Source organism: Maylandia zebra, linkage group LG6 (assembly GCF_041146795.1).
Source record: "Maylandia zebra isolate NMK-2024a linkage group LG6, Mzebra_GT3a, whole genome shotgun sequence".
Lineage (NCBI taxonomy): Eukaryota > Metazoa > Chordata > Actinopteri > Cichliformes > Cichlidae > Maylandia > Maylandia zebra.
In genome coordinates this window covers 17,983,988-18,010,027 of record NC_135172.1, presented here as the reverse complement: position 1 = coordinate 18,010,027, position 26,040 = coordinate 17,983,988, and the positions used below count along the sequence as shown (strand labels likewise).

Here is a 26,040-nt window from a genome sequence, read left to right as displayed (position 1 = left end):
GAAATCTTTTTTTTTTTATTAGAAATCTGTTTTTCTGGTATTCTCCCAGATGAACACAACACTGATTAGAAATATTTAAAACTCTTGAATAATCTTTTAAAGGCATACAAGGCTGTTAATTAAAACTTTCATCATGGGGAAAACTTTCATGTACATGCTGTACAACACTTTTTACACTTTTTAGTCATTAAAATGAGGAAATGAAACCATAAACGTCCGGACAGAGTCACCTTAAAGCGTCCCTTCATGCTTGTTTCCCAATATTGCTGCAGCAGTGTGTTAGACCTGTGTTTGTCTCCACCTACAGTTCACCCAGAGAACTGCAGCCAGACTGATGTAACCATCTCTCAACGTTTTAGGGTGAAAAAACGAGCAAACATCACGTTCTCTTGTACACTGGTCCAAAAATATTGTACAATTTATTATTTAAAAGATAGATCTGTTTATTAAAAGGCTTTGAAGCCTGATAGAGATCTGAAACATGTTTGTTTTGAATTGAAGGAAAGGCTTTTTAAATGAATACCATAGAGAATACAGCTCCTCCCACTTGGTTGGAAGACTTTATGCCCTTTAAGGCAGTAGTGCTGGGCGAACAATTTCAGCTTTGCAACACCTTTTGTGTTATAGAGTTATAAATGACTGATTTTGTGGTCAAAAAAAAAAAAAAAAAAGTGAAAAATCCCCGTGCCTTTTTTCTCTCTAAACAAACATCAACAACAGCTGAGTTACTGTAGCTGTTCTCATACAGTTTATGTACTCTGCCTTAGTGCACCGTGTGTAGGGATAAACCTAATAATGAATTTCATTATTGATTGATCTAATTAATATTCTATTTTTTACCATCTGATCATCAAAAGTCCTCAAAGTCCACTCAAAGCCCACAGTGAGTCGTTTTGTGAGACTAATAATGGACTATGAGAAGCCCTCTCGAAAAAACATAGTGAGAGCAGAAACAAGTTTTTAGAATTTTTTGGTCAAAGATCAACCAAAACTTTCATCAGAAAGGTTGATTTTTAGTTAACTGATTAATCACCTCTGGTCAGTTTGAGACTTTTAACAGGAACTTTTATGTACTAAGTGACTGTCAGCTACTCTCTTATTTGCAGGGCGTCACCACAGCATGTTTGATATTTACACCAGATGCAACCCCAAAACGATGTGCATCTCCTTGTGGAATCACGCCATGGATCTTTTGCTTGGCAGGCTAACGTGTAAGCCACAGGAACGGCCTACTTACTGAAATTTAAAAAAAAAAAAGAATAAAAGTACCAACAAAATTTTTTACAAAAAACCACAACTGATTCAGCTATTGCAAATCTGCCCAATTTTTCCCAAAATGCACCACATTTTTACCTTTCATTAAGCAGATAAAACACAGGTAACACACTCCATCTGCTCGGGAATATTATGATTAGACTACTGAGCGCTCCAAAACAACTTCAGCATGAGCGTTGAAAGTGTGCCGTTACCTATGACTTCAGCTTTTAGGCCAACACTCAGGTCCTGAGGCAAAAACGAAATTTAAACATCTGCTTTTTCCTGAACATCACATGTGATATGAAGAAAAGCTCCAAAAATCAGACACAAAACCACGCTGCGCTGCAAGAGCCGTTTGATCTTCTGCAATGCTTGTGTAGGCGGTGAGGTGCAGCTAATTTTACCCAAACATCATTTTTGGTCACATAGCATCTTTAATACCACCATTATAATAATTAGGATATCAAAAGTATCGAGTATACATACATAATTTGCATTGCGGTACACAAATCTGAGCTGATTTATGTGTTAATATCTTTCATTTGTTGTTCTCAGGATCAACTTTTATTATCTTGACATTGTGCTGATACATTAAATCGTCCTGAAGAACTATTTCAGGAAGGAGAACATTTAATTGGACATGTATTGTTAAGCAATATAAAAAGTTGTTTTTTTTCCTTGATATTTCCAAATGTAACTTGAATCCTATAGTCTACTACTTTCCAATACCAATAGTCAAGAATCTTGATATAAGCCAAACTAGAGTCCATGTCACCAAAATCAAAGTACTTCAGGTAGGTTCCTTCACCTACAGTTGTCTGGATATTCTGTAGTTTTTCTTCTGTTTTTTGCAGTTAAGTTCTTGAAGCTGTGGGAACAGTCTATTGAAGCCATGCCTGTTTTTATAACAGTCCCAGTAAATGGATTCTCAGGAGTCTGAAGATGTACGCGTGTGAGTGTTTATGTGTGTGTGTTGGTTGAGGAAAGCGTGGGTGGAAAAAAACTGGTGAAGCACCCCACTTTCCTCTCTCCTCCACCACCGTTATGGTCTCAGTCTGTGCTGCCTGTCAGACGCTGGTGATGGAGGCCAGGCAGTTCGATGACTTCTGGAGTTTCTCAGGCTGTGTGGTGGGGGGCTCTGGGATGGTGCGAAAGCTGAATGGCAGTCCGATACTACTGGTGCCAATGTGGCCGGGGCTCAGCGCTGGATTTTGCCGTCTATTGCTTTCCACTATGCTGGATGTGTTGGATGCAAGGCTTTCACGTGTCCTGCACGACAAAGACAACATGACATGCAGTTTTTTTGTTACGAAAATTGAGTTACATAAATTGAGTTTGTTTAAAAAAAAAAACATATTGGAAACCCACTGAAATACTTTTGATACCATTTTAAAGCAGACTTCGAATGCTGAGGGGAAAAAAGATGATAGGTTACTGACAAAATTATCACGCTATTAAACAAAAAGGTAATGTAAGTCAAGTGTTAACAATTAGATCTGCCACATGTCGATTATGCTAATTACTTTCTTGTATCTTTAAGCCCAATGTTAAGTTCCAAAATACAGGATATTTATTAGTTTATAAATAAATATTCGTATTTGTATCAACGCTAAATACACAGCAAAATTTAAAAATGTATTACAGTGGCGATTCCATTTTACACATGATCATCAGTGTGTGAAAACATCTACCATCATTCTCTTTTACCAACTAGAGACATTTACAAAATGCGAAGTAGTACTGTAAGTGCCAGTGAGTTTGAAAAGCAAAGATTTATAATAGTAAGGCAGGTTTAATGGCAGATGTTCTATTTTACCAAGTGTAGCATCCAACATTTTTTGGAGCTTGCCCAGCATCGATTGCTTTAGGTTTGAATTTTTACTTTTTGATAATATTAAATGAGAGCATGCATGCCTTCTAGAAGCTTCTGGAAGATATACACCCCTGTACTGTCTGTCAGTTTATCCAGAACTGGTTCACACATGATTCTCACACATTAATCTTGCTTCATATTTGACTCAAAGAAACAGAAATGGCTTGTAAAACAGATGCTTGCAACCAGTAAAATATGGAGTTGGAATAGCTTTGTATGATTCGTTTATGTACCGCTGTTTACTTTTGGGTATTTTTCAAAGTTAAGTTTGTTACAGTTAAAACCAGTGTTGGTCAAGTTACTTGAAAATAGTAATTGTTACTAATTACTGTCGATTTGTCCAAAAAAGTAATCCAGTTATTTTACTGATTACTTATTTTAAAAACTAATTAGGTCATGTCAGTGGAAGGATCCGGGGGTTTCTCTGTGAATTTCACATTCCTGTGGCAGCGTGCTAGGTACTTGCTCAGATTTGAAGGTTAAGTTTTCGCTGTAGAAAGACATTTTGTTTCCATGCAGTTTACAGTGGACGCTAATGTTTTTGTCACTTTTTATGGAATCAAACTCAAAAGTAATGTAAGTACTTCCAAGCTTTAAATGCTGCATGGTCGTACTCTCTCCCGCCCTCCATGTTATCCAATGTTGATCTGCACACGTCTGTTGCTGCCACAGACGTCGCGCGCGCTTACACCATTGACACGCGACACTCTCACAAACAAAATCACGGTTTAGTAACGCAGTAACGCAGCATGGCTATGGGAAAGCAGCAGTAATCAAATGACTTTTTTTGCAATATTAATCTCTTACTTTAATCGTTACTTGAAAAAAGTAATCAGATTACAGCAACGCCCATCTCTGGTTACATGATGGACAAAAGTATTGGGATACGCTGTTTAATCTTTGAATTCAAGTGTTTTTAGTCCCATTGCTACATGTGCATAAAATCAAGCACCTAGCCATGCAGTCTGACTTTACAAACATTTCTGGAAGAAAGGCTTGTTCTTTCAGAAATGTTTCTCAGTGAGTTTGAGCGTGGTACTGTAATGGGATGCTATGCTGCATCAAGTCAGTTTGTGGAGTTTCCACCCTCCCAGTGATTCCGCAATCAGATGTAAGTGGCAATATTGGAAAGTGGAAGCGTTTAGGAACTAAAGCAACTTCGCTATAAAGAACCAAATCAGTAGCGCTTAAATGTTGCCAATACTCAGTTGACCGAATAGCTACAGAGCTCCAAACCTCCTCTGGCATTAACATCAGCACAAATACTGTACACCAGGAGCTTCGCAAAATGCACTATGTAGGCGGCTCAGTGCTTTTGTCCATATAGTATATTATACAGTCCTTTTTAGATTACCTTCTCCAAAAAGTAATGACCACTGCAAACATAGCTGTAGCTTCCAGGTTTGAGCAATAAAGCCAAAGCAGAGGTGCCTTAACCCTGCATTCTGTCTGAAGGCCAGCAGAGGGCTGTGGTGTCAAAAAGACTGGTGCTGTAGAAGTCTGATTGTATGGGCTTGATCACTCATTTTGGGTTATACTGAATTAAAAAAAAGAAAAAATAAGGTATATTTCCTGCTATAAATCCTGATCATCTGTGGTAAGATTTCCCATGGTATGAAACCACACAGTCATTAGCTAATAAATTGTCAATCACAAGGCATAAATCAATGAGTGTGCAGTTTCACACTCAGACCCGCTCATCCTCTTCACATTTGTTTTTGTCTTTTCCAACCATGCCAGATGCCGACAGTGACATCACAGTAGTTACGCCCATCTAAGCTCATACTGTGTATGATGACACAACCCTCCTACAACTCAGTGTCATCCACCGAGTACGTGTGTGTTTAAAGTGAAAACTGTGCAGATCCTGTAAGACCAAAAAAATAGAAGTTTGATAGGCAGAGACTGGTTTATTGCTCACCATCAAGAATCTGATGTTAATGCGTGCCATTTTGCACACTTTCATCTATTTATTGAAAAGAATAACTGTGAGGATGTTCACACCCTATTTACACATGCACAAACCTCATTGTTGCTTTAAACAAAGCAGTCAGCAGCTAAATAAGCACATCGGTGGATGAGCACAAACCAGCATCTTCAATGGATGGACTTTGACATACATACAGAACCTTTACAGCACTATTGCCAAAGCTGAAAGCTCATATTTTTTCAGCCTAGTGATAAGCAAACAGTGTAACACGACACTGATATGAGTAGTCTCAGATGAGTTGATTGTTAGCCAGCTACAGTGAATAGATTCATAACCAGGAAGGTTGACGACGGGATAAAAGATCAATTATAATTAAGTATTCTTTGGTCTTGGAGCCTTCATATTGACCCATGACATCTTTCACTAAGGTCTGGGTGCAAGAAGCTTTATTCATTTCAACAAACTACACATAACCACGACATCTGTTTTAGAGGAAATATTCAGGCCCTCGTGTGCTCTACCTCAGCATCCTAACCGCACTCTAAGTTGCACTTTTATGTCATACGCAGTTTACTTTAGCATAGAGCTGGGCGATAGAACGATAACGATATGTATCGCGATATAACTTTTACTCGATAGAGAAATTATGCTATCGCGATAGACCTCGCCGCTCTTGTCCTCTTAAAAAAAAAAAAAAAAAAAAGGGTCAGCCAATCCAAATCAAGTAGCGCAGAGCCGAACCAATCACAGCCGCAGCGTCACGTCGCGTGACTTGTTACGTACAGCACAAGTGCCACGCCGCACGTGTGTTTGTTTGGGAAGCAGCCAGCGGGTAATGGAGCCAGCGCGTAATGGAGGAAATGAGTGTGCCGACTAGAAAAATCAACCGAGCGTGACCGAAGAGAAAACAGATGATGGTTCCAATGCCGGAGAGATTGTCGAACGGAAGAGCCATAGAAGTTCCGTAGTGTGAAGGTATTTCGGCTATTTCAAGTCTGACAAAAAACAGAGTAGCGTGCACTGCAAATTGTGCCGAAAGCAAGTCTGGAAATACAATAAACTGGTGCATGCGTCACACTGTGCGCCACGTTATTGTTTCGGTGAAATGAATTTCTACAATACTGTTACTGTTAATTCTACTCTCTGCAGTGTTTAAATGCTTACATATACACACAGTTACTGTCCCTCCACACATACGACTCGGTTCTGCTTCTATGCCCCAGCTTTGTTTACTTTTTCCCACCGAGGCTTCTAGACTTCTGATTGGCCAACATTTCTGCACGGTTAGGAATCTAGCGCCACCTGCAGCTTTGGCATGTTCATAGCAGCGTTTTCCTTCATTTCTGCCTTTATGTGTAGACGGGATTATTTTTTAAAACGAAAACGGAAAATCTCCGTTTTCAAAAATACCCGTGTACGTGTGGACGTAGCCTCAGTCTCTGACTGGAAGCGCTAACTCGTCATTCGGCTTTTGTCAGACTAAAGTAACTGTTAAAACTGTTTGAAAAGCTAAGCTATACAACAAGGAGAGATTGAGAATTTCCTTTTAGTTCTCAGTTTATTTGATATTGACAAAAGTTAGTCAGTTTTGTCTGTTCTTCTGTAAAACAAACTAAGATTTATTTTTAGAATTAATATTTTGTTTCTAAGTGGAATTGACAATTTAGTCTGTTTCGTTTGTTCTATTTTGAAACTTAAACGCTTTAGCGGCTGCCTTTTGTGTAGTTTGCAATATTTGCCTTTATTTATCTGAAAAAGTCTCATGTTCCTTAAGTACATCTACCCTGTTGAACTTATTATGGGAAATAAATATTTAAATAAAAACAAGCTGCTGATTATTTCACATTTTACTTGTGATCAACGGCACATTTAAATCTTACAAATATAGTTATTTGGCTCATATCGTGATAGATATCGTTATCGCCTGAAATGAAAAAACATATCGTGATATGAAAAAATCTCATATCGCCCAGCTCTACTTTAGCACATACCTGGGGGAGTTGAATCCACTGTCCACCGTGACACTGCTGCTGTCCATGCTGTCCAAACGGGCAGAGTGGGCTGACTTCTGGCTGCTGCTATTCTCTGTCTCCTTGGGGCTGAGTAAAGTCAGATTGGTCTCCAGTTTTCGCTGCAGATCGTGGTCCTTCTCCCGTTCCAGGAGCCACTGCATGGTTCCCTCCCCACCACCACCACTGCCTCCACCATTACCACCCCCTTCCCCGTGGTCTTTGTTGTCCTCTGCCGAAGCCAACTCTTTGTGCGAGTCCTCCTCTGGCTCTTCCTCGTCGTCGGATACATTATAATAGTCAAAGGAGGCGGAGGGGACTGTTGGCTCTAAGCAGCCCTGTAAAACTGCAGGTGACGCTGAGGAAGTCGCTGAATTGGAAGGCTGCTGGGGCTCAGGATTGTCTAGGGCCTCTGTTGATTTGGCATGTGAGGCTTTCCGCAATGTGCCAGACTTGGTGTAGCTGCTGTCCACGTAGCCGCTGGACAAGGCATTGTGTGGAGGTTTGAACAAAGTGTCCTTGCTGAAGATTTCTTTCCTCTTGATCACCATACCACCTCCTCCCCCTCCGGGATCGACATTGTGTTGGTGTGGCGTCAAACGGGCATTTTGCGCCGGCTCCGGCGTCTGGCTTGGCGTCAGTCGCGTTGAGCCGTTCTGTCCTTTTGCTGCCGACAAGTCCTCTTTGTACTCCATCGTGTGAGGAGAGGTGAGGTGAGGCGTTTGGCGGTCAGCCGGAGAGCCCTTTCGGAGTCCCCCTGATGAGGTTAATGTGTCATATTCTGATTTTGCCTGAGGCGAAGGGGCAGTTAAGATTGTTTCATTTGACGTATTGCACTGGAAGTACTCATCTGTTGAGGGCTTAGAAGAAAGTCCCATTAGCTCATTGTACGTTGGCAGGCTGTCTCTGCTTTTGTTCCTCTCCATTGTACTCCGGATCCTTGACTCATCCAAACTCCCTTTCCCCAAATCAGGCACATTGAAATCAGAGTGGAACTTAGCAGCAGAGAACATGATCCTTGAGTAATGGGAGGACTTCTGCGTGGCTCGCAGGGTGCCATCATCAGTGTAGTAATGACTACGCTCCTCCAGACTTGGTTCAAAGTCTTCTGGTGCACCCAGTGACGGGCCTTTTAGAGAATTGTCCATGGACCGAGATCGTTCTTTCGCCTGATCTGACCTCTCGTGACGAGACTTCCTGTCCTGATTGTGACTGTGACTCCTTTGCACTCTGGACTGGCATGTTCCACGTGAAGGCTCGGGGAAGGGCATCTCTGTCCGTCTCTTAGCTAGCTCCCCAGACACATCCCACTCAGGGGTAACAGGGCAGTATGACTCAGTGATGTTGGGGTTGCTGTGGACCAGGTATGTCGCGCCGCCACTTCGCCTGCGCTCCAAGGTGTACATAGCCTCTCGGGGTGAGCGAACTAACGAGTGGCTAAAGAAGCGGTAATCCCTTTCCATGAACACAAGATCCCAGTTTGAACCCTCAGATGGGTCTCCCCTGGAGGTCCGCGGTTTGCTATGAGAGCGGGACTTACCATGTGGAGCCCTCCGGTGGCCTCTGCCCCTCCTGCTGCGTGCGCTGTGCTGGGCTGAAGACCCCGCTTTGTTCTTCTGCGTGCGCTCTTCCTCTAACCTCTTCATCACAGCCGTGTGCCTCGCAACATTCTCCACCGTTAGGTCGGGGTTGATTCTGCGAATGATCTCCATCTCCACTTCGCGGGGGATGGGTGTGGTTGGCACATCCTCGTCACGAAGCGGCCACTCCTCCGGAGGGAACTGGGCTGAGAAGGTTGCCAGCTGCCTCATTTTGTCCTTCTTAAAACTCAGCCTGAAGAGCCTGAGTCCAAACCTTTTGGATTGCTTCTCGCCGCTTCCGCCGCCCCCACCACTACCTTCTTTCTTTTTGGTCAGAGTGTCAGTTTTATAGGGGAAAGAAGTGATGCTTTTGCCCTTATCAGCTGGATCTTGAGACGGCGATTGCTGGGCAGGGGGAGAGGTGGGAGCCGGGGGATGGGGGTACGATGGCGGCTCACCTCGGTGCTCCTTGGCTGACGCACTCGGCGGAGGATCCCCGCCGCTGTGATCCTTGGGTGGCTTACTTTGATAGGAATCTCCCCTGTGCTCCTTTGGTGACTTGCTCGGGAGTGCAGGGGGGTGATGTTTGGACGGGTCTTCGCGATAGGAATTGTACGAATCATTGTTATTCTTGCGAGGAGGCCTCTCCCTCAGACAGCCAGGCGTGGATGGTGTGGCATTGCCAGACTGAGGTGTAGCACAATGCTGAGGTTGTTGCTGTGGCTGTTGTTGTTGTTGTTGTTGTTGTTGTTGCTGCTGCTGCTGTGGACGCTCTTGCAGTCGATCATCCAGGTGATACCACTTGTTGTTTGTTCTGATGAGAGAAGGAGTGATAAAGTAGGTCTGGGGAGTGACAATGAAGTAGCCCTCTGGAGTTGGGTAGATCTTCCTCTCTCGCACCAGCATGTTTAGGGTATGTCGCAAAACCTCTGAGCTGGGTGTAGGCACACCTGCAGAAAACAGATGAAAAATTATTTGAGTCACAGCTTTATTTTAAAAGCTTCAAATTCCTGAAGTTCACTTCAAATACAGGCATGTAGGTAACATTTGTTGCAGGCAAAGAAAGTGGAATGTAAAAAACTTAGAGACTAAGACTTAGAAAGAAGTGGAAAAGGGGATGATATCAGCAATGTCTTGAATTTACTTATTTTTTTAAACTTTTATTTAACACGTGTTGCATTGCCTCACCTTTTCATGACACGCTGCTCAAAGTGAATTTCCCTCTTTATATGCAAAAAGTTACCCAATTGAACAGTCTTAACCAAGGGATTTTTTTTCCAGCTGCAACTGTAATCAAATCCAGGCTATTAAATACCCTGTGTTAAAGGACAATGTAGTAGTAGTCTCACTTTTTACTCATATGCCATCTTTAGTGTGCTTCTTATGTTTGGTGAATGTAGTTCAGGATTTTTTTGGATTCTGGTTTGTTGATGGTTCACCACAGGTGAAAGTTTACCACAAAAACAGATCCAGTATTTTAATTTTAAATGTAATCTATTTAATTCCCTGATAATCCCAAATAAATTTGTGTTTTCTAGGTTAAACATGACCATGCCGTGAGAATGAAGGGGTTTTGACTTTAAATAAAAAGAGTGTTTTACAGCTAATTGGTGTTTAGCTTGCATTTCCCATTCTTGCTGTTCAGAAACTTGATGCATGTTTTGCAGTATGCTTTTTTTCACAATACAGTACATGGTTTCAATGGATGACAAGTCTAAGACAACATGCAGGCCAAGTTAGCACTTAGACTCTATTACTCCTGAGCCATGTTGCTGTAATACGTACAGAATGTTCTTTGGTATTATCTTGCTGAAATAAGCAAAGCCCTCCATTAGAAGCCATCTGGATAGCAGCACATGCTGCCCCCAAAACCTGAAAATGTTGTTCAGGTTTTAATGTTGCCTTCACAAATGTGCAAATTATTGTTGCCATGTGTGCCAGTGTCTCCACACAAACTCCAGATAAACTGTGAGAATTTCTAGTCTGGATTCAATGCACGTTTAGTTTCCGAAAAGATTTGCTTTTTGGGCTATTCCATTCAATTCCTAATTTAAAAAACAAGCAAACATGATCAATGTCTGATGTCACTAATAATTTGGATGTGTAATCTCTGGCAGCATATTTGGAGACCTGCAGAAACCACAATTTTGCAGGAAAGGAGCAATATTTTGTTTAAACCTTATTAAACACAAGGCACATTATATTCTTTAACCTCCTAGGACCTGGCGTCCACATACAGGGAGTGCAGAATTATTAGGCAAGTTGTATTTTTGAGGAATAATGTTATTATTGAACAACATCCATGTTCTCAATGAACCGAAAAAACTCATTAATATCAAAGCTGAATGTTTTTGGAAGTAGTTTTTAGTTTGTTTTTAGTTTTAGCTATTTTAGGGGGATATCTGTGTGTGCAGGTGACTATTACTGTGCATAATTATTAGGCAACTTAACAAAAACAAATATATACCCATTTCAATTATTTATTTTTACCAGTGAAACCAATATAACATCTCCACATTCACAAATATACATTTCTGACATTCATTTTGAATGAAACGCTTGATTGTTCGATGATCATGCTTCAAAGCTTTGCAATTTTGAGACTGCTGCATCCCTCTGCAAGATATCTCACTATTTTTGACTTTTCTGAGCCTGTCAAGTCCTTCTTTTGACCCATTTTGCCAAAGGAAAGGACGTTGCCTAATAATTATGCACACCTGATATAGGGTGTTGATGTCATTAGACCACACCCCTTCTCATTACAGAGATGCACATCACCTAATATGCTTAATTGGTAGTAGGCTTTCGAGCCTATAAAGCTTGGAGTAAGACAACATGCATGAAGAGGATGATGTGGACAAAATACTCATTTGCCTAATAATTCTGCACTCCCTGTAGATGGACATCACATTTTGGGTTATTTAGACCAAAATACTCAATTTTGCTCTACAAGGGCCTGATAACCAGGACATTATGCTGCTACTGTTCTATCGAAATTTCAAATGAATATCCTCATATGTAGCTCTCATTTTTCTCAGAAACAAAAATTAGGTAAAAAAAAAAAAAATCTGGTAATTCTTTGTTTTTACATTCATCAGGTCCCAATCAGCCCAAATATCAAAGAGAAATTAAAAATGCATGCCATTAAAGAGTTCGGGTCTTAGGAGGTTAAAACAGTCCAAAACAGGTGAATAGTTCCAACTTAAATATGGGGAAAATTCATTTTCATCAACCTTTAGTATCATATCCTCCAGATATGAAGACCTTTTTCAGAAAGAGTAAGTTTCTGTTAATATCACATCCACATGCATCAAGTGATTGGGATAATCACTCACATCTTATATCACCTTGTAAAATATAGGCATTGTGTGACATTTTCAGGCATATCTGACATATTCAGCTGGGTGGCATGTGATGATCTGACATGGACTGACCCTTTAATAAATACCCAGTTATCATCAAAAGCTGTTCACTTCACTCATAACCTTTATATAGACATTCATATAATGTATTGACATTATATCAGTTATAGTTTTTAACACAGAAATGATGCGACTATTTATTTTAACTGCTTTACAGCAAGGAAACATATGCAAGTATATCTGTGAATGACAACAGGCTACACAATGATCACAGTTTGAGACCTCTACCAGTCAAAACACATGCAGAGCTATTGTGAGGAAACGGCTGTATAAAAATGGTGGATATAGCTAAATTTAAAACTCACATATGCAAAGTGATATTACTGATTTAATGTCTTTTCTTTTTTGTTTTGAATTTGTACTTGTTCAATAAACACTCTAGTTTCATAAAATTGAATTCTCTTGCACGAGTTTTACAATGTTAAATATGAAAGTAAGATGCTGCTAGGGCCATAATGTTTCGGAAAATCATACATTTGTTGTTATTGTTTCTTCTGTACACCACTATAGTGGATTCCAAATCAAATAATCAGGATGTTATCAAAGTGCATGCTTTGAGTTTAAAATTTTTAACTGTTCAAGATTTATAGCCATTTTTATACACAGTTTCCCATTTTCAGAGGATTTAAACGTAACTGGACAAACTGACTGGCCAATACTGTTCAAACCGTGTATTAATTATATTGAATAAATCCAAATGGAGGATGATTTTGTGTTAAATTTATCATATTTATACAAAAACTGATCCATTTTATTTTAATACTGTATGTATTAAAGGCATGTTTGAGTGCAGTACCATGTTAAGACGCAGGTGCGAGGGCATACCTGGGAAGCTGGCAGTGAGGTGCTCCACCAGTGCCTCCTGGTTGACAGGCTTGTGGGCAGAGTTCATAGCAGAGATGGCCAAGCACAAGATCTCTCCCAGCGGGATGAACTGTGACTGGCTGATAGGTGACATACTGATCGGAGACACGTCACCTGCAGGAGGAGGAGGAGGAGGAGGCAAAAGCACAACTGTTAGATCATGAATGAACAGCAGGCGCAGCGTGTGAAGCTATGATGTAATGGTCAAACAGCAGCAGTGTGTATGCCGCCTGCCTGTAACGGCTCCACCCCTCCTCTCTGCTTCCTCAGCCTCTTGCTCCTCCCGTTTCTCGTAGCTTAGCAAAGCGAGGCAGCTGCTGCTGCGGCGACCGGAGTATGAGATCACCTGAATCTCCACAGCGCAGCTATCTGATTAACATCGTTTTACGAACAGAAACAGGAACTTGGACAATCAGCATATCTGAAATTTAAATGAAAAGCTATTTTTGATGACCTACCCCAGATAAATTCTCCATAAGCTAGCTTTGCCGTCAGCTGTAGTGAGTAGTGAAATCATCTTTACAACCAGGCGCCCGAGCTTCAAGCCCTTTAAAGAGCAAACACTGGTTCTGCTGAAAGGTTGCAAAGCGACACACTGAATCCACTGCTGCGGCATCTGCTGTAGTGACCCTGTCCTCTGACCTCAGGTGATTGACAATCATATGACAAGGTGCAGAAACTGCATCATCAGAGCATCTATATTTAAGCTTTCATTAAGCATTGTGCTTCCTCATCTTCAGCAACTTGAAAACAGATCTGGTGCTGCCCATGGTTCCTCTGCCTAGGATGAAATGTGTGCAGGGCTCTGCCTCCTCAGCCTGCTCAGCTGAATGGTCAGTTAAGCAACACAATGACGTTATCTCTACTCAGTATCACAGTCCCTATTAAGCTGTATGTGGCTGTACAAGGCTTTACGTGTATTCTAGTAAACATAAGAAAAGCCACGTATGCTCAAGATCGGCACAAAAGTAAATCCCCTCCTAGTTTGCTTTTATAATGTCTTATACCAAAGAAGCAAAAAAAAAAAAAAAAAACAGAAAGAGAAAGAGAAAGAGAACAGAGGAACAAGCTAATGTTTGTAACAGAAGTACTGAAAGGATCAAAAAATTCCCGGTAATTGCATTTCTGATACTGGGATAGCCACAAGCCTTTACATAATCTTATCTAACACAAAATACAAATCTGCCACAGAATGCACAACTTGTTCTTGTACTGAGACTATTCAGACACACCGTATAAATCTACTAAAACACTACAATATTAATTCAGAATATGAAAAACAAGAAGCCCTAAACCTTAAGAAAGAAAGCAGGACTCGTTAAAGTGCAAATAAAGTCATTGATTCTATGATAACACCCTGGAAAACTAAAAAAAAAGAAAAAAGGGAGCTGTTAACACCTCCTACTTCAGAGCGACCAAAGTTTACTGACTGAGCAGTCGTGAGTAGAGAGGGTGGAGCTTCTGAGAGTGGGAGGGCCTGACTCACCTGGCGCACGATAACTTGGCGGGGATGGAGAGAAATGAGGGGGAGGAGGCGGAGGAAGATGCTGCTTCTGCACACGGATGTCTTTCTCACTACGAGAGAGGTTGTGCTCCAGCGGGCGTTCGGCGAGCTCCGAGCTGGGCCAGGCCCGCCGCAGATTGCTGCTGCGGTTCTTCTTCATCGTGACCCCCTTTTTTCAAAATCGTATTTTTTTTTTCTTTTTTTAAACCAGGTGGTCTTCACCCCCCTTGGGCTTCTCGGGATAAGGTTGGAGGGAGGGGGGTGGAATGGGGTGGGAGGGAGGGGGGGGGAGGGAAGGAGGGAGAAGGGGAAAGGGGGAAGGGGGGTGTGTGCAGGGGGAGGTCGACAAACCTCGGGCTCAGTGCCTCCCCCGCATTAGTAAGAACGTCCCGCTAGAGCGATCACACACCAGACATGGCAGGAACCAGTGTGCTCCTTCACACACATACACATGTCTCATTTACATCCACGAGCAAGCTACAAACGACCGTGTTCGCACTGTGGGTGGTTGTCATCGGCTGCTGGGCTCTCCCAGGCTGATCTGGATTGATGGCAGTGGCAGCAGAGGTGCAGGTGACTGCGCGAGGCATCACCCTTTCATCGACATCAGTCCCAGCCACCATTCGTAGCATCCCCATTTGCATGCGTAGGGAGGCACATTACGTAGCCACTCTGATGTGGGAGGAGGGAGCAGGAGAGAGGTGGGGGGGCAGGGGTAGAGATGAGGGAAATGGGGCATTGGAAAGAAGGAGGACGGTGAGGGAAGATTTCAGCGGAGGTTTTTGGGATCTGCTTGTTCCTTTCGAGTAGAAGGTAGCAGGGGGAGAGAGGCAGGGGACGGATGGATGGTCAAAGATTCAAAGCTTAAGAGAGGCCCAGTCTTCGACAATAGCTCAATTCACCACAGGAGTGCTCGGCCGATCCCCGTAAAACAAAAGAGCCCGCTTCAAAAAACACAGAAATAAAAGCTCCATTCACCCTAATGGGCAGTGAAACCTCAATAGTATGCCAAGCAGCGGAGACGCCACGTTCACCTCCATCTTTATCCGATCAAGCACAAGACCCCATCGTCCTTTCGACAACAGCACACCAGCAGAGGGTGGGGAGAAAAAAATGGAGAGCATAGAAATAAATAAATAAATTCAAGAATAGATATCCACCATATCCCGCAATCCGACGGAAGAAGCTCCTGAGCTGATCGCCATAGCATCCATTCATTAACGGGGGGGATGCAAACTCCAGTCAACGGCAAATCTCTTTCAACGCTAATGCTGCAGCTGCTCCCAGCACCTCCAGGAAGGGTGTGTGAGTATGTGTGTGTGTGTGAGAGAGTGTGTGAGTGTGTGTGTGTGTGTGTGTATGTGTGTGTGAGAGAGAGTGTATGCGCGCATCCGCCTGCTGCGCGCGATTCTGCGTGAGCATGCATGCGTCTGTGTCTGGGTGATTGAGGCTGAGGGGAGGGGAGAGGAGAGGATGCAAGAGAGAGCAAGAGAGAGAGAGGGGACGTAGAGAAGGCAGAAAGGAGAGCAAATATTAACAGCTCGAAAAATAGATACAAGAAAAAAATAAATAAATGTCAGCATCCAGATGATAGCCAGGGGAACTGCAAAAACTCTCAGTCTCTACATCCTCCCTTCCTACTCTTGTTCTCCAACCCTCTCAGTATTACTGGCTGTACTCTTGAAGGATGAGGGGCCCCTTGAACAATCAGCCTTCCTCTTTTTTTCTTTTTTTCTGTCTCTCAGCTGACTGTGAAGCCACAACCTAGTGTGGAAGTCATTTTAAACCTGCTGATTTGGGTCTTTCTCATCAGCGCTTTCCACCAGTTGATTCAGTAACTTAACTGTGTGGAGCACCGAAAAACCCCAAAAGCATCACCCTAATAACGTCCAAAAGCGACAGCTCCTCCGCTCGAAGCCGGCTCGTGCTGACTCACATGCGTGGAGTGTGAATGGACGGTTGAGGTGGGGGATAGAATAAGGAGCAGAAAAGTGTGAGGGCAGGATGGGGTGCAGGCAGAGGGGTGGACGGTGTCACAACCAATCTGCTCCAGTTCACTGATACCAAAAAGAAAGAGGAGAGCAAAGGAGGGGTGGTGAGGAGGAGGAGGAGGGAGAGCGACACCACCATGCCAGCCATTTTATTTCTCAGTAGTGCTGCAACAGCCTTTGTTGCCATGACGACGCAAGCCGATGATCTCATAGCTGTTACCTTTGAGTGCTGTTCTCTTAAAGAGCCAGCTACTCAAAATAGAAAGCAGACAGGCTCCACACACACACACACACGCACGCACAAGGACTGCCTGTTCTACGGACACACGATGCTCCTGCAGTGATGCTGAAAAATGGAGATCCTTCAACTTTGCCTATAAGACACGGGTACATATACTGAGAAAAAAACATGCATCATGAGCTGTTTTCACAAATTTCTCCTGAAATTGGTGACTTGGACCCGAGAGAATGATTAAAGTTTTCCTTTTTTAATACAGAACACCAAAGTAGGTAGTGTGCATCAGCTCTTGTCCTTATCAGACATGACATGGACTTTGTCGTAAGTGAGCTGTTTGCCTTTAAGCTTGCATCTCCTGAGGGCAATTCTAGAAAGGTTTGAGGCTGGAGCACGCATGAGAAAGTAGTAATGATGTAAAAATTCACATAAATATGTGAATCTACTGTTTTATTGATTATTTCAACTTTTAATACTTGTAAGATATCCTCAGGAAATGTAAAGATGAGACTACTAAGACAAAGTTAGCACAAACTAAGGCTACGTCCACACGTACACGGGTATTTTTGAAAACTGAGATTTTCCGTTTTCGTTTAAAAAAATAATCCCGTCCACATGTAAACGCAGAAATGAAGGAAAACGCTGCTAGGGACATGCCAAAGCAACAGGTGGCGATATATTCCTAACCGTGTAGAAATGTTGGCCAATCAGAAGTCTAGAAGCCTCGGTGGGAAATAGTAAACAAGGATGGGGCATAGAAGCAGAACCGAGTCGTATGTGTGGAGGGACAGTAACTGTGTGTGTATATGTAAGCATTTAAACACTGCAGAGAGTACAATTAACAGTAACAGTATTGTAGAAATTCATTTCACCGAAACAATAATGTGGTGCACAGTGTGACGTCAAAAAAGGCGCACACCTTTGACGCTGCGTTTTCTGCGTTTTTCTCGTCCACACGTAAATGTAAAAACTGAGTTTTCAAAAATATCCACCCTGACCGGAGTTTTTAAAAATCTCCGTTTTCAGTGACCGAAAACGCAGTTTACGTGTGGACGAAAGGTGCAAACGCATAGAAAAATCTGCGTTTTCAAAAATACCCGGGTGCGTGTGGACGTAGCCTAAGACACTTGACAATGAATTGGTAGAAGCCCAACAAGGGAAAGGTTGAAAAATAACAGAGCTATAAACTCTATGCGCAGCACATTAGTTTCATGTTCCATAGTGGAACTATGCATGTCATAAGGAAAAAGGCCTAACCATGAGGCAAGAAACTGTCAAATTACAATTTGGATCAATGATCAGATCTTTATCTGACTAAAAATCTGTGCTCAATCGCTAAGAAGCAGGATGACGAGCAGAAGTCAACAAGTTGTGATCACCTTAGAGCACTGACAGGGCAAGAATAGATCTTCGAAAGTTTTTGTGAAGAACAATATGCTTTGAAGACTTTTAGTGGCAATTTAATCTTAATTAAGAGTCAGTACTTATAAAGACCATTCCTCATCATAACGTTGACTTATCATAATTCTTTGACTTCTGGGACACATCCTGACTGATGGTGACCCATTCCTGATCACAGTTTGTTGCCTTCTGCTAGTTCACCTACTTTTTAAAGATAGACTACATATTTTCACCAAGCGTAATGCAAAGCATTGGAGGCAATGGTTTAAAGCAGTGGTCCCCAACCCCCGGGCCTCGGACCGGTACCGGTCCGTGAGTCGTTTGGTGCCGGGCCACGAGAGTTGAGGCTCAGGTGTGAAATGTATGGTTTTCAAGGTTTTTATTGGTTTTCAGCGTTATTTTGTTATTGTTTTTATCATTAACTCTGTTTTCCTGGGTCTTTTCACGTGTGTTATGAATAAATCTTCTTTTTTTCGGTACCGGTACTAGTTTTATTTTGTTGTATTTATCCGCGACACCTTAAAGGCCGGTCCGTAAAAATATTGTCGGGCATAAACCGGTCCGTGGCGCAAAAAAGGTTGGGGACCGCTGGTTTAAAGCACATCGCCACTGGATTCTAGAGCAGTGGAGACATCGTCTCTGGAGTGAAAAATCCCACTGAGGCAATCCAATGGATGAGTCTGGGTTTGGGAATGGTATTTGTCTGACTGTACTGTGACAAGTGTAAATTCTGGTGGATTATGATGTGGGGTTATTCTTCAGGAGTTCTTCTTAGTTCCAGTGAAAGGAACTCTTAATGCTTCATGTGGTAAGAGTTTGGGGATTATCCCTTCCTGTTCTAACATGACTGAGCACCAGTGTGCAAAGCATGGTCCATAAAGACATGGATGAGAGAGTTTGGTGAGGAAGAACTTGACTGGCCTCCACAGCGTCCTGACCTCAACCTGACAGAATACCTTTGGAATGGATTAGAGAGGAGACTATGAGCCAGGCCTTCTTGTCCGGCATCAGCGTCTGACCTCACAAATGCTCTTCTAGAAGAATGATCAAAGATTCCCATAAACACACTCTTATGTCTTTTGGAAAACTTTTCCAGAACAGTTGAAGCTGTTACAGCTGCAAAAGGTTGGGCATACATCATTAACTCCTATAGATTAAGACTGGGATCTCACACAAGTTTATATGTGTGTGAAGGCAGATAAGCGAATACTTTTGGCGATATGGTGCATCTACGCTATCATCACGCATGCTGCCAACTAATTTTTGTACATTAAACGCATTTGTTTATAGATCATCTCAAGCCTGATGTGGTGAAGATGGGAAAGAAAGGTAGTAAGGAAAACGGGATGTCTTGGTCAAATTTTAAACCACTATCAGCTGCCTTTTTAATTTTTTTGTACTTGGTTGTATATAAATTCAAATCTACTACTTTTAAATTTTGCTACTAGTTGATCATTAACAAAAATATTGCAAAAAATAGTCACCTGATAATAAAAAAAAACCCCAAAGGGACACTGCACCAAACACCATAGCATTAGTCCACCATACTGGACTAAACTGGTCGACTGACTAACAGTGATGCTCCTGGAGAGATTCCACTCAACACACACTCACATCCAACTTCCTCACAAACAGAAGCAGAAGCATTTTCCCAGCGGTCTGCCCTCCTGCGGCACATTCGTAGCATTACATGTTTTTGTTCCCTCAAACTCTCGAATTAAGACACTAATATCTTGGGGTTTTTTTGACACAACAGTCACCATAACACATCCTGATCTGACATTAAGATATATAGCATCCCATCTCTCCGCTGCGTCAAACATTTCCCTCAATTCTCTCCTAAAACCCTCCCTTTCCGTCCAGTGGAGAGCTGTGCTGTGGCTGGGAATGCAGCTGAGTAGAATTTTTTTTGTGGAACAAATACTCGACTTTTCCTTCCTAAGGGGTACACCCCATCCCCTGTCTATTGTTTGTAGGCTGCTAAAGGATACAAAGTCCCTCTGTTAATCAGACTGAGTCGCCTATTAAAAAACACTTTGTTTCCACATAGCTGAAAATCCACAACTTTTCTCTAAATATATTAATCCGACTGCTATTTGGCTCACAGCCCCAATCAAACATTCTCAGACTGTTTGGTTGATAATCTGGACTATGTGCAAGTACAGTCCTTTTTTTTTAAATTCACTGCATAGTTTAAGTCCTGAAGCTTTTTTTCTGAAGAATTTTCTTTCCATAGCAATGCTAATGAAATATCATATCAGTGTGTGTGTGTATGTATTACCCCCCAACACTTACCTCTAGTTAATGAGTACCCTATGGTGGAAATTTGTCTGATCTTTGTTAGAACTTGTCTACCAAAAAGTAACATCCTGACACCACAGCTGGGAAAACGAGTCAGTAAAACTTGCAGCTCACTTTTGAAAATCAGAAGATTTCATTGAGATATCACAATTATAGTTCATTTTGTTACTTCACAAAGAAGTAAAGAAACACATATTGAGTGTTTCAATCTGGAAAAAATAAACTGAAATCAGGCCAAAAGAGGCAAAATGGTTCAAGTTCAACACAACACCACAAAATCAGAGACTGAATAGGTTTCCTAGTGGTGGTAAGTGCAAAAACACAACCCCTTAAACTGTACTACAACAGAACAACAAAAACAGCCTTCAGCTAACTGATGACTTCTAAATGATGTCAGTCTGTCTTTTTTGGGGTTCAGTTTTAAAAATATGTATCCTACACAAAGCTTACATACATAAGAAAGTCATTTGCATCTGGATTCACAGCATACAAAGTCAGCTGGTTCAGGATTTATAACGTCTGGTGAGTTATTAGCTATAAGACAAACATTCCAGAGCTTATCTGTGTTTGCTTCACCGGTATCAATCAAGCTATGCCACCTTTTCTCACAGAACAACACAATCCCAATCTATCACGTCTTTTGTAACAGAACTAGCAGCTTTTCAGCTCAGCAGAGTTGATTTCAAGCAGCTCAAAGGCAGAGTTAAGATAACACTCACTGTAAAGTCACTCAAGACAAAAATAATTATTTATTTTATTAAATTTAACAGTGAAGAGTTTGGTTTGATGGTCTGTGTTTCTACAACTGTTTAAACAGCAAGATGAAGTGAATAACCCTGAAAGTCTACCTGGAAAATATCTGCTGAGCTATTTGATGATATGAAGAACCCAATCCAGAGATTCACCTAAGAAAAAGGTCTAGCAACAATTTACAAAATTTCATTTTAACATGATAACATAATGCTGCTTCAGTAATAACGCTCCAGATTTGTCAGCTGTTAATCTCCCATTCCTCCTATACCAGGAAGGATGGATCTGTGCTTTCTTGTTGTTTGCACTAAATTCTGACCCCCATCAGACCAGCCTCAGCTTCCTGTTCTTAGCTTACAGGTGTAAGCTAAGCTAAGAACAGGTGTGGCCTTCCGCTGTGTAGCTCATCAGCTTTGATGAATATGCTCGTCTACATAGCTTGGTTGTAACAAGCATGAGTTACTGTTGCCTTCATATCAGCTCTGGCCATTCTCGTCTGACCTTTGGCATCAACAAGGAATTTCTATCCAGAGATGTGCCGCTCACTGAATATTTTCTTTTTTTCCATTCTCTATAAACTCAAGACACGATTGTGGGGGAAAATCCCAGAATATCAACAGTTAATGAAACAGTCAGACCAGTCCGTCTGGAACCAAAAACCAGTCAGTTAAATCACCTCTCTTCCACATTCTGATGCTCAGTTTGAACCTCAGGTCGTCGTCTTGACCATGTCTACATGCCTAAATGAACTGAGCTGCAGCCATGTGATTGATTGACTAGGTACTCATATTAACAAGCAGTGAAAGTGTGGTAGGTGAGTGTGTGAAGTCAATTTAATGTTGTAATGGCAAACATACCACTGTGCAGTCAAACGGATCTCAACTTTAAGGCAATCAATTTAAGTTTTTAAGGAAAAGGGTGGAGTACCCACTCCAGGTCGGGGATGAGTTCCTGCCCCGTGGAGGAGTTCAAGTATCTCGGGGTCTTGTTCGCAAGTGATGGGAGAAGGGAGCCGGAGATCGACAGACGGATTGGTGCTGCGGCCGCAGTGATGCGGAAGCTGCACCGGTCCGTCGTGGTGAAGAGAGAGCTGAGTGTAAAAGCAAAGCTCTCAATTTACCGGTCGATCTACGTCCCTACCCTCACCTATGGCCACGAGCTGTGGGTAGTGACCGAAAGAACGAGATTGCGAATACAAGCAGCAGAAATGAGCTTCCTCCGAAGGGCAGCTGGCCTCTCCCTTAGAGATAGGGTGAGAGGTTCAGCCATTCGGGAGGGGCTCAGAGTAGAGCCGCTGCTCCTCCACATCGAAAGGAGCCAGCTGAGGAGGTTCGGGCATCTGACAAGGATGCCTCCTGGGCGCCTCCTGGGTGAGATGTTCCAGGCATGTCCCACCGGGAGGAGGCTCTGGGGCAGACCCAGGACACGCTGGAGAGATTATATCTCTCGGCTGGCCTGGGAACGCCTTGGTATTCCCCTGGATAAGCTAGGGGAGGTGGCTGGGGAGAGGGAGGTCTGGGCCTCTTTGCTTAGGCTGCTGCCCCTGCATCCCGGCCCCGGATAAAGCAGAAGAAGATGGATGGATGGAATTTAAGTTTTTACTACTGGGAGCAAAGGATGCTGTTGGGCTAGTAGCTTCCAGCCAGAGAGTAAGCAGTGGCCAACTGCTTACCTTATATATGGACAGGACTTTATTCTCAAATGACCACTAATGTTGTCAGCATTATCAAAGTTATTAACTGTCATGGCTGCAATCATTTGAATCACAATAATTTCCTCCACATTTAGGTTTTTAGGATCCACGTCCACAGCAAACAATCCTGGAAACCATGCTTTTGCTCATATTCTTCAAATTGCAGACTCTTGATATCAGCCTATGCAGTAAAAGACAAGTACTAAAACTTTTAGTCTTCACTTCTTTCACACACCCAACCCTGCTGACCTTTCTGTTTGCATTTGCCCTGCTGCAGGTTGATGCTGCTCACCGATAAAACAAGATGATTCAAACCCTGGCTCTATTGTGAAATAAACATAAATAAGATGATCTCTGACAAGCTGCACGCCTCTCTGTCTCATTTGAACACAGACGTATGCACACACAGAGCAAACCCAGTATGATGAACTCTCAGTATGATGGTGCAGTGGTTAGACAACACTTCAAGTCGTCACAACCTGTCTCAGCACATATATGAGTTATGGCCTTGTCAGAAGAATCGGAATCAGAGTGTGGGAATGCTGAACTGGAGTCAAACTGGGCTCCAATCCTGTCTGTGCTATCTGGATGAGTAAGCCTCATGACATGAAGCAGCTGAGGTTAAAAGGTGATATGATGCCTACACTCCCTTTTTTTTCACTGAGGCTAGCCAGTCGAAACGTTACTCACAGACTCACATTATTCAATTATTCAACTGCAGGAGAACATATTTGAGCTCTCACCTCTAAAAATGCCAATCAGTAGTTTCTGCCAGCTCGTAAAAAAAGAGGTGTGGACGTCAGCGTGAAAAACAAAAACACAGAAGAGCTCTGAAGAGCCAGAAAAGACGAGAAGATCTGCTGATGAGAACGGATTCACACGACACACCAAAAAGGGAGTTTATAAAGTGGACAGCATTTTAATAGAGCGATCCAGCTTTCAATTCAATTCAGTTTTATTTATATAGCGCCAAATCACAACAATAGTTGCCTCGAGGCGTTTTATATTGTAAGGTAAAGACCAACAATCACACAAAGAAAACGGAGAAATTCCAACAATCATATGAACCCCTATGAGCAAGTGCTTTGACGACAGTGGGAAGGAAAAAACTCCCTTTTAACAGGAAGAAAGCTCCGACAGAGAGCCACAAATAATTGGGGTTAGGGGAGGAAGACAGGACAAAGACATGCTGTGGAAGAGAGCCAGAGATAACTAGTAATTATAGTAATCATTACTAGATAATTAGTAATTATAATGTTTTTTTGTTTTTAATGAAGCTGATAATTCTTTTAATGAGTGCTTTGAATTCATATGAAACTATAATAAAAACATATGTACGGCTTAATGTTGTTGTTGTTTGCACCTGAACTTCATGGGTCAGGATTTAATCATCACAAATGTTGTAGAAGAAAAATTTCAGTTAGTTCAAAGGCCTAGTCTGAAGTCTAGCACTAGAAGGTGAACATGGGGAACATTTTTGTTTCTTCTTCTTCCTTCGGCTATTATTATAAGGACATCTGAGCAAGTTCTTTTCACTCTGATGAATATCTCCGTTAACACAACTTTGAGATAAGATTTGTCTATTTTACTGCTGAATACTGTCTCCAACTATGAATAGGGTATTTTAAACTTCTAAAGGACTCAGTTGTTTCTATAACCCAAACAACCCATATTAGAACACATCCATCTGGGAAGACAAGAAAACCCTGAGGCTACATTTAACTTTCTAAGATGCTTTGTAGTTGTTATCACGCATGTCTAGACAATTTACCCACCTATGTATTTGATGTCAAAGCCCTCGGGAGGTTGCAAGGTCCGTCTCGTCCATCCGTTCCTGAGGACCTGAAGGTGCACCTCTTTCCCTTGGATCAGCAGCACATGCTCATCTATCCAGCCCAGGAAGAAGATCTCTGTCAGCGCGTGTGTCAGCGCCTTGTTCCAGAAATGCTGCATGTTGACGGCTTTGAAATTAGCGAAGACCTCATAGCCAGAGTGATGCTTTAAGTTTACTGAGAGCAAGGCCGGTGGCGACGGTGAGTCCTCTCCATCTCCTCTGCAAAGGCGCGACAGCACCAGCGCCAGGGAGTGCGGAGCGATCTGGAGGAACTTGTCCATAGTCGCTCCGGTCAAAATTTGGGACTCAAACGGAAACTACAATCTGTTCCTTGCACGGCATGGTTCGGACAGTGCAGGTCTCCATCGCGGTTCTATCTCCAAACTGAGAGTTTTTGTTTGTTTGGGCATTTTCAAGAAACAGATTCCTCTGAAAGTTCCAGACTTCCCAGAAAAAGAGTTTTAAATGTTTCAAACACAGGTGCTCCATGTAAAACCAGGGAAATCAGCAACCTGATACCCGTCCCCTGCAGCCACCTCTCCCAACTGTCAAAGACGTTTAGGTCCTACTTTCAGCGACAAAAAAGGCGAGCACTTGTGATGCGTTCAAGCACTCCCTGTAAACTACCACACTTCACTTTAGACGGTCAAAATCCACGTTTTTGATAGAAATCCCTATCTGGTCTAATCCTTACTTAACCGTCTAAGACAATTTAATGTCATCAGTGTCTTAAAACACCAATGGAGCACTCTAATATGAGAAAAAAACACATGCAAACGGAATTTCAATTCAAGCTTTCGCGATGCTTGAATGGAAAGCAAATGTGTAGCAGCCGGCTTTACACAACCAAAGTGATCGGAGACAGCTACAATGAAAAATGAAAACTAGCCAATACTTAAAGTAATAATAACAAAAAGTAATGATTTCGGTATTTGCCACATTTGTAAACACAAGAATCAAGTTCAGTTTCTTTCATTTCTATTTTAAATACCCAAATATAACTAGTAAAAACTAAAGTTTTTAAACACACACACACACACACACACACACAGGAGCCTAAATGAAAGTTAATTTAATTTAAAAAAAAAAATCTAATTACATTCAAAAATAAAAAAAAGGATATTGCAAAGGTAATTTTGAATTTGATGGCAGCAAGATTTCACCCCAAAAAAGTAGGACACAGCCATGTTTACCACTGTGTATCATCACCTCTTCTTCTAAAAACAGTCTGTAAACGTTTGGAAACTGAACAGGGCAGCTGCTCAATATCATCGTATTCTCTTATAAAATAGGATTCTGGTTACTGAACAGTCCTGGGTCTTAGTTGTTGTATTTTCCCTTTCATGCTGTGTTTTTAGTTGGTGTAAGACCTGAACAGTCAGGCCAGTTCCACACC

The 26,040-nt window shown here is 42.2% G+C and overlaps 1 protein-coding gene across 3 annotated transcripts; it reads right to left on the bottom strand.

Annotated features, from left to right (window-relative positions):
* Positions 1–58: 58 nt before the first annotated feature.
* On the bottom strand, positions 59–25,184 carry stox2a (storkhead box 2a). Of its 3 annotated transcripts, none has more exons than XM_004549272.3 (4): positions 24,586–25,184; positions 12,897–13,049; positions 7,052–9,599; positions 59–2,526 (listed from the first exon to the last, which is right to left on the bottom strand). In XM_004549272.3, the coding sequence occupies exons 1-4, from the start codon at positions 24,923–24,925 to the stop codon at positions 2,325–2,327; spliced, it is 3,243 nt and encodes a 1,080-aa protein (XP_004549329.3). In that variant the 5' UTR covers positions 24,926–25,184; the 3' UTR covers positions 59–2,324. The 3 variants fall into 3 exon arrangements, with proteins under 3 accessions (XP_004549329.3, XP_004549330.3, XP_076740912.1); XM_004549273.3 differs by lacking the exon at positions 24,586–25,184 and adding an exon at positions 14,422–15,886 and having other exon boundaries at positions 61–2,526; XM_076884797.1 differs by lacking the exon at positions 24,586–25,184 and adding an exon at positions 15,600–15,886 and having other exon boundaries at positions 61–2,526.
* Positions 25,185–26,040: the final 856 nt, after the last annotated feature.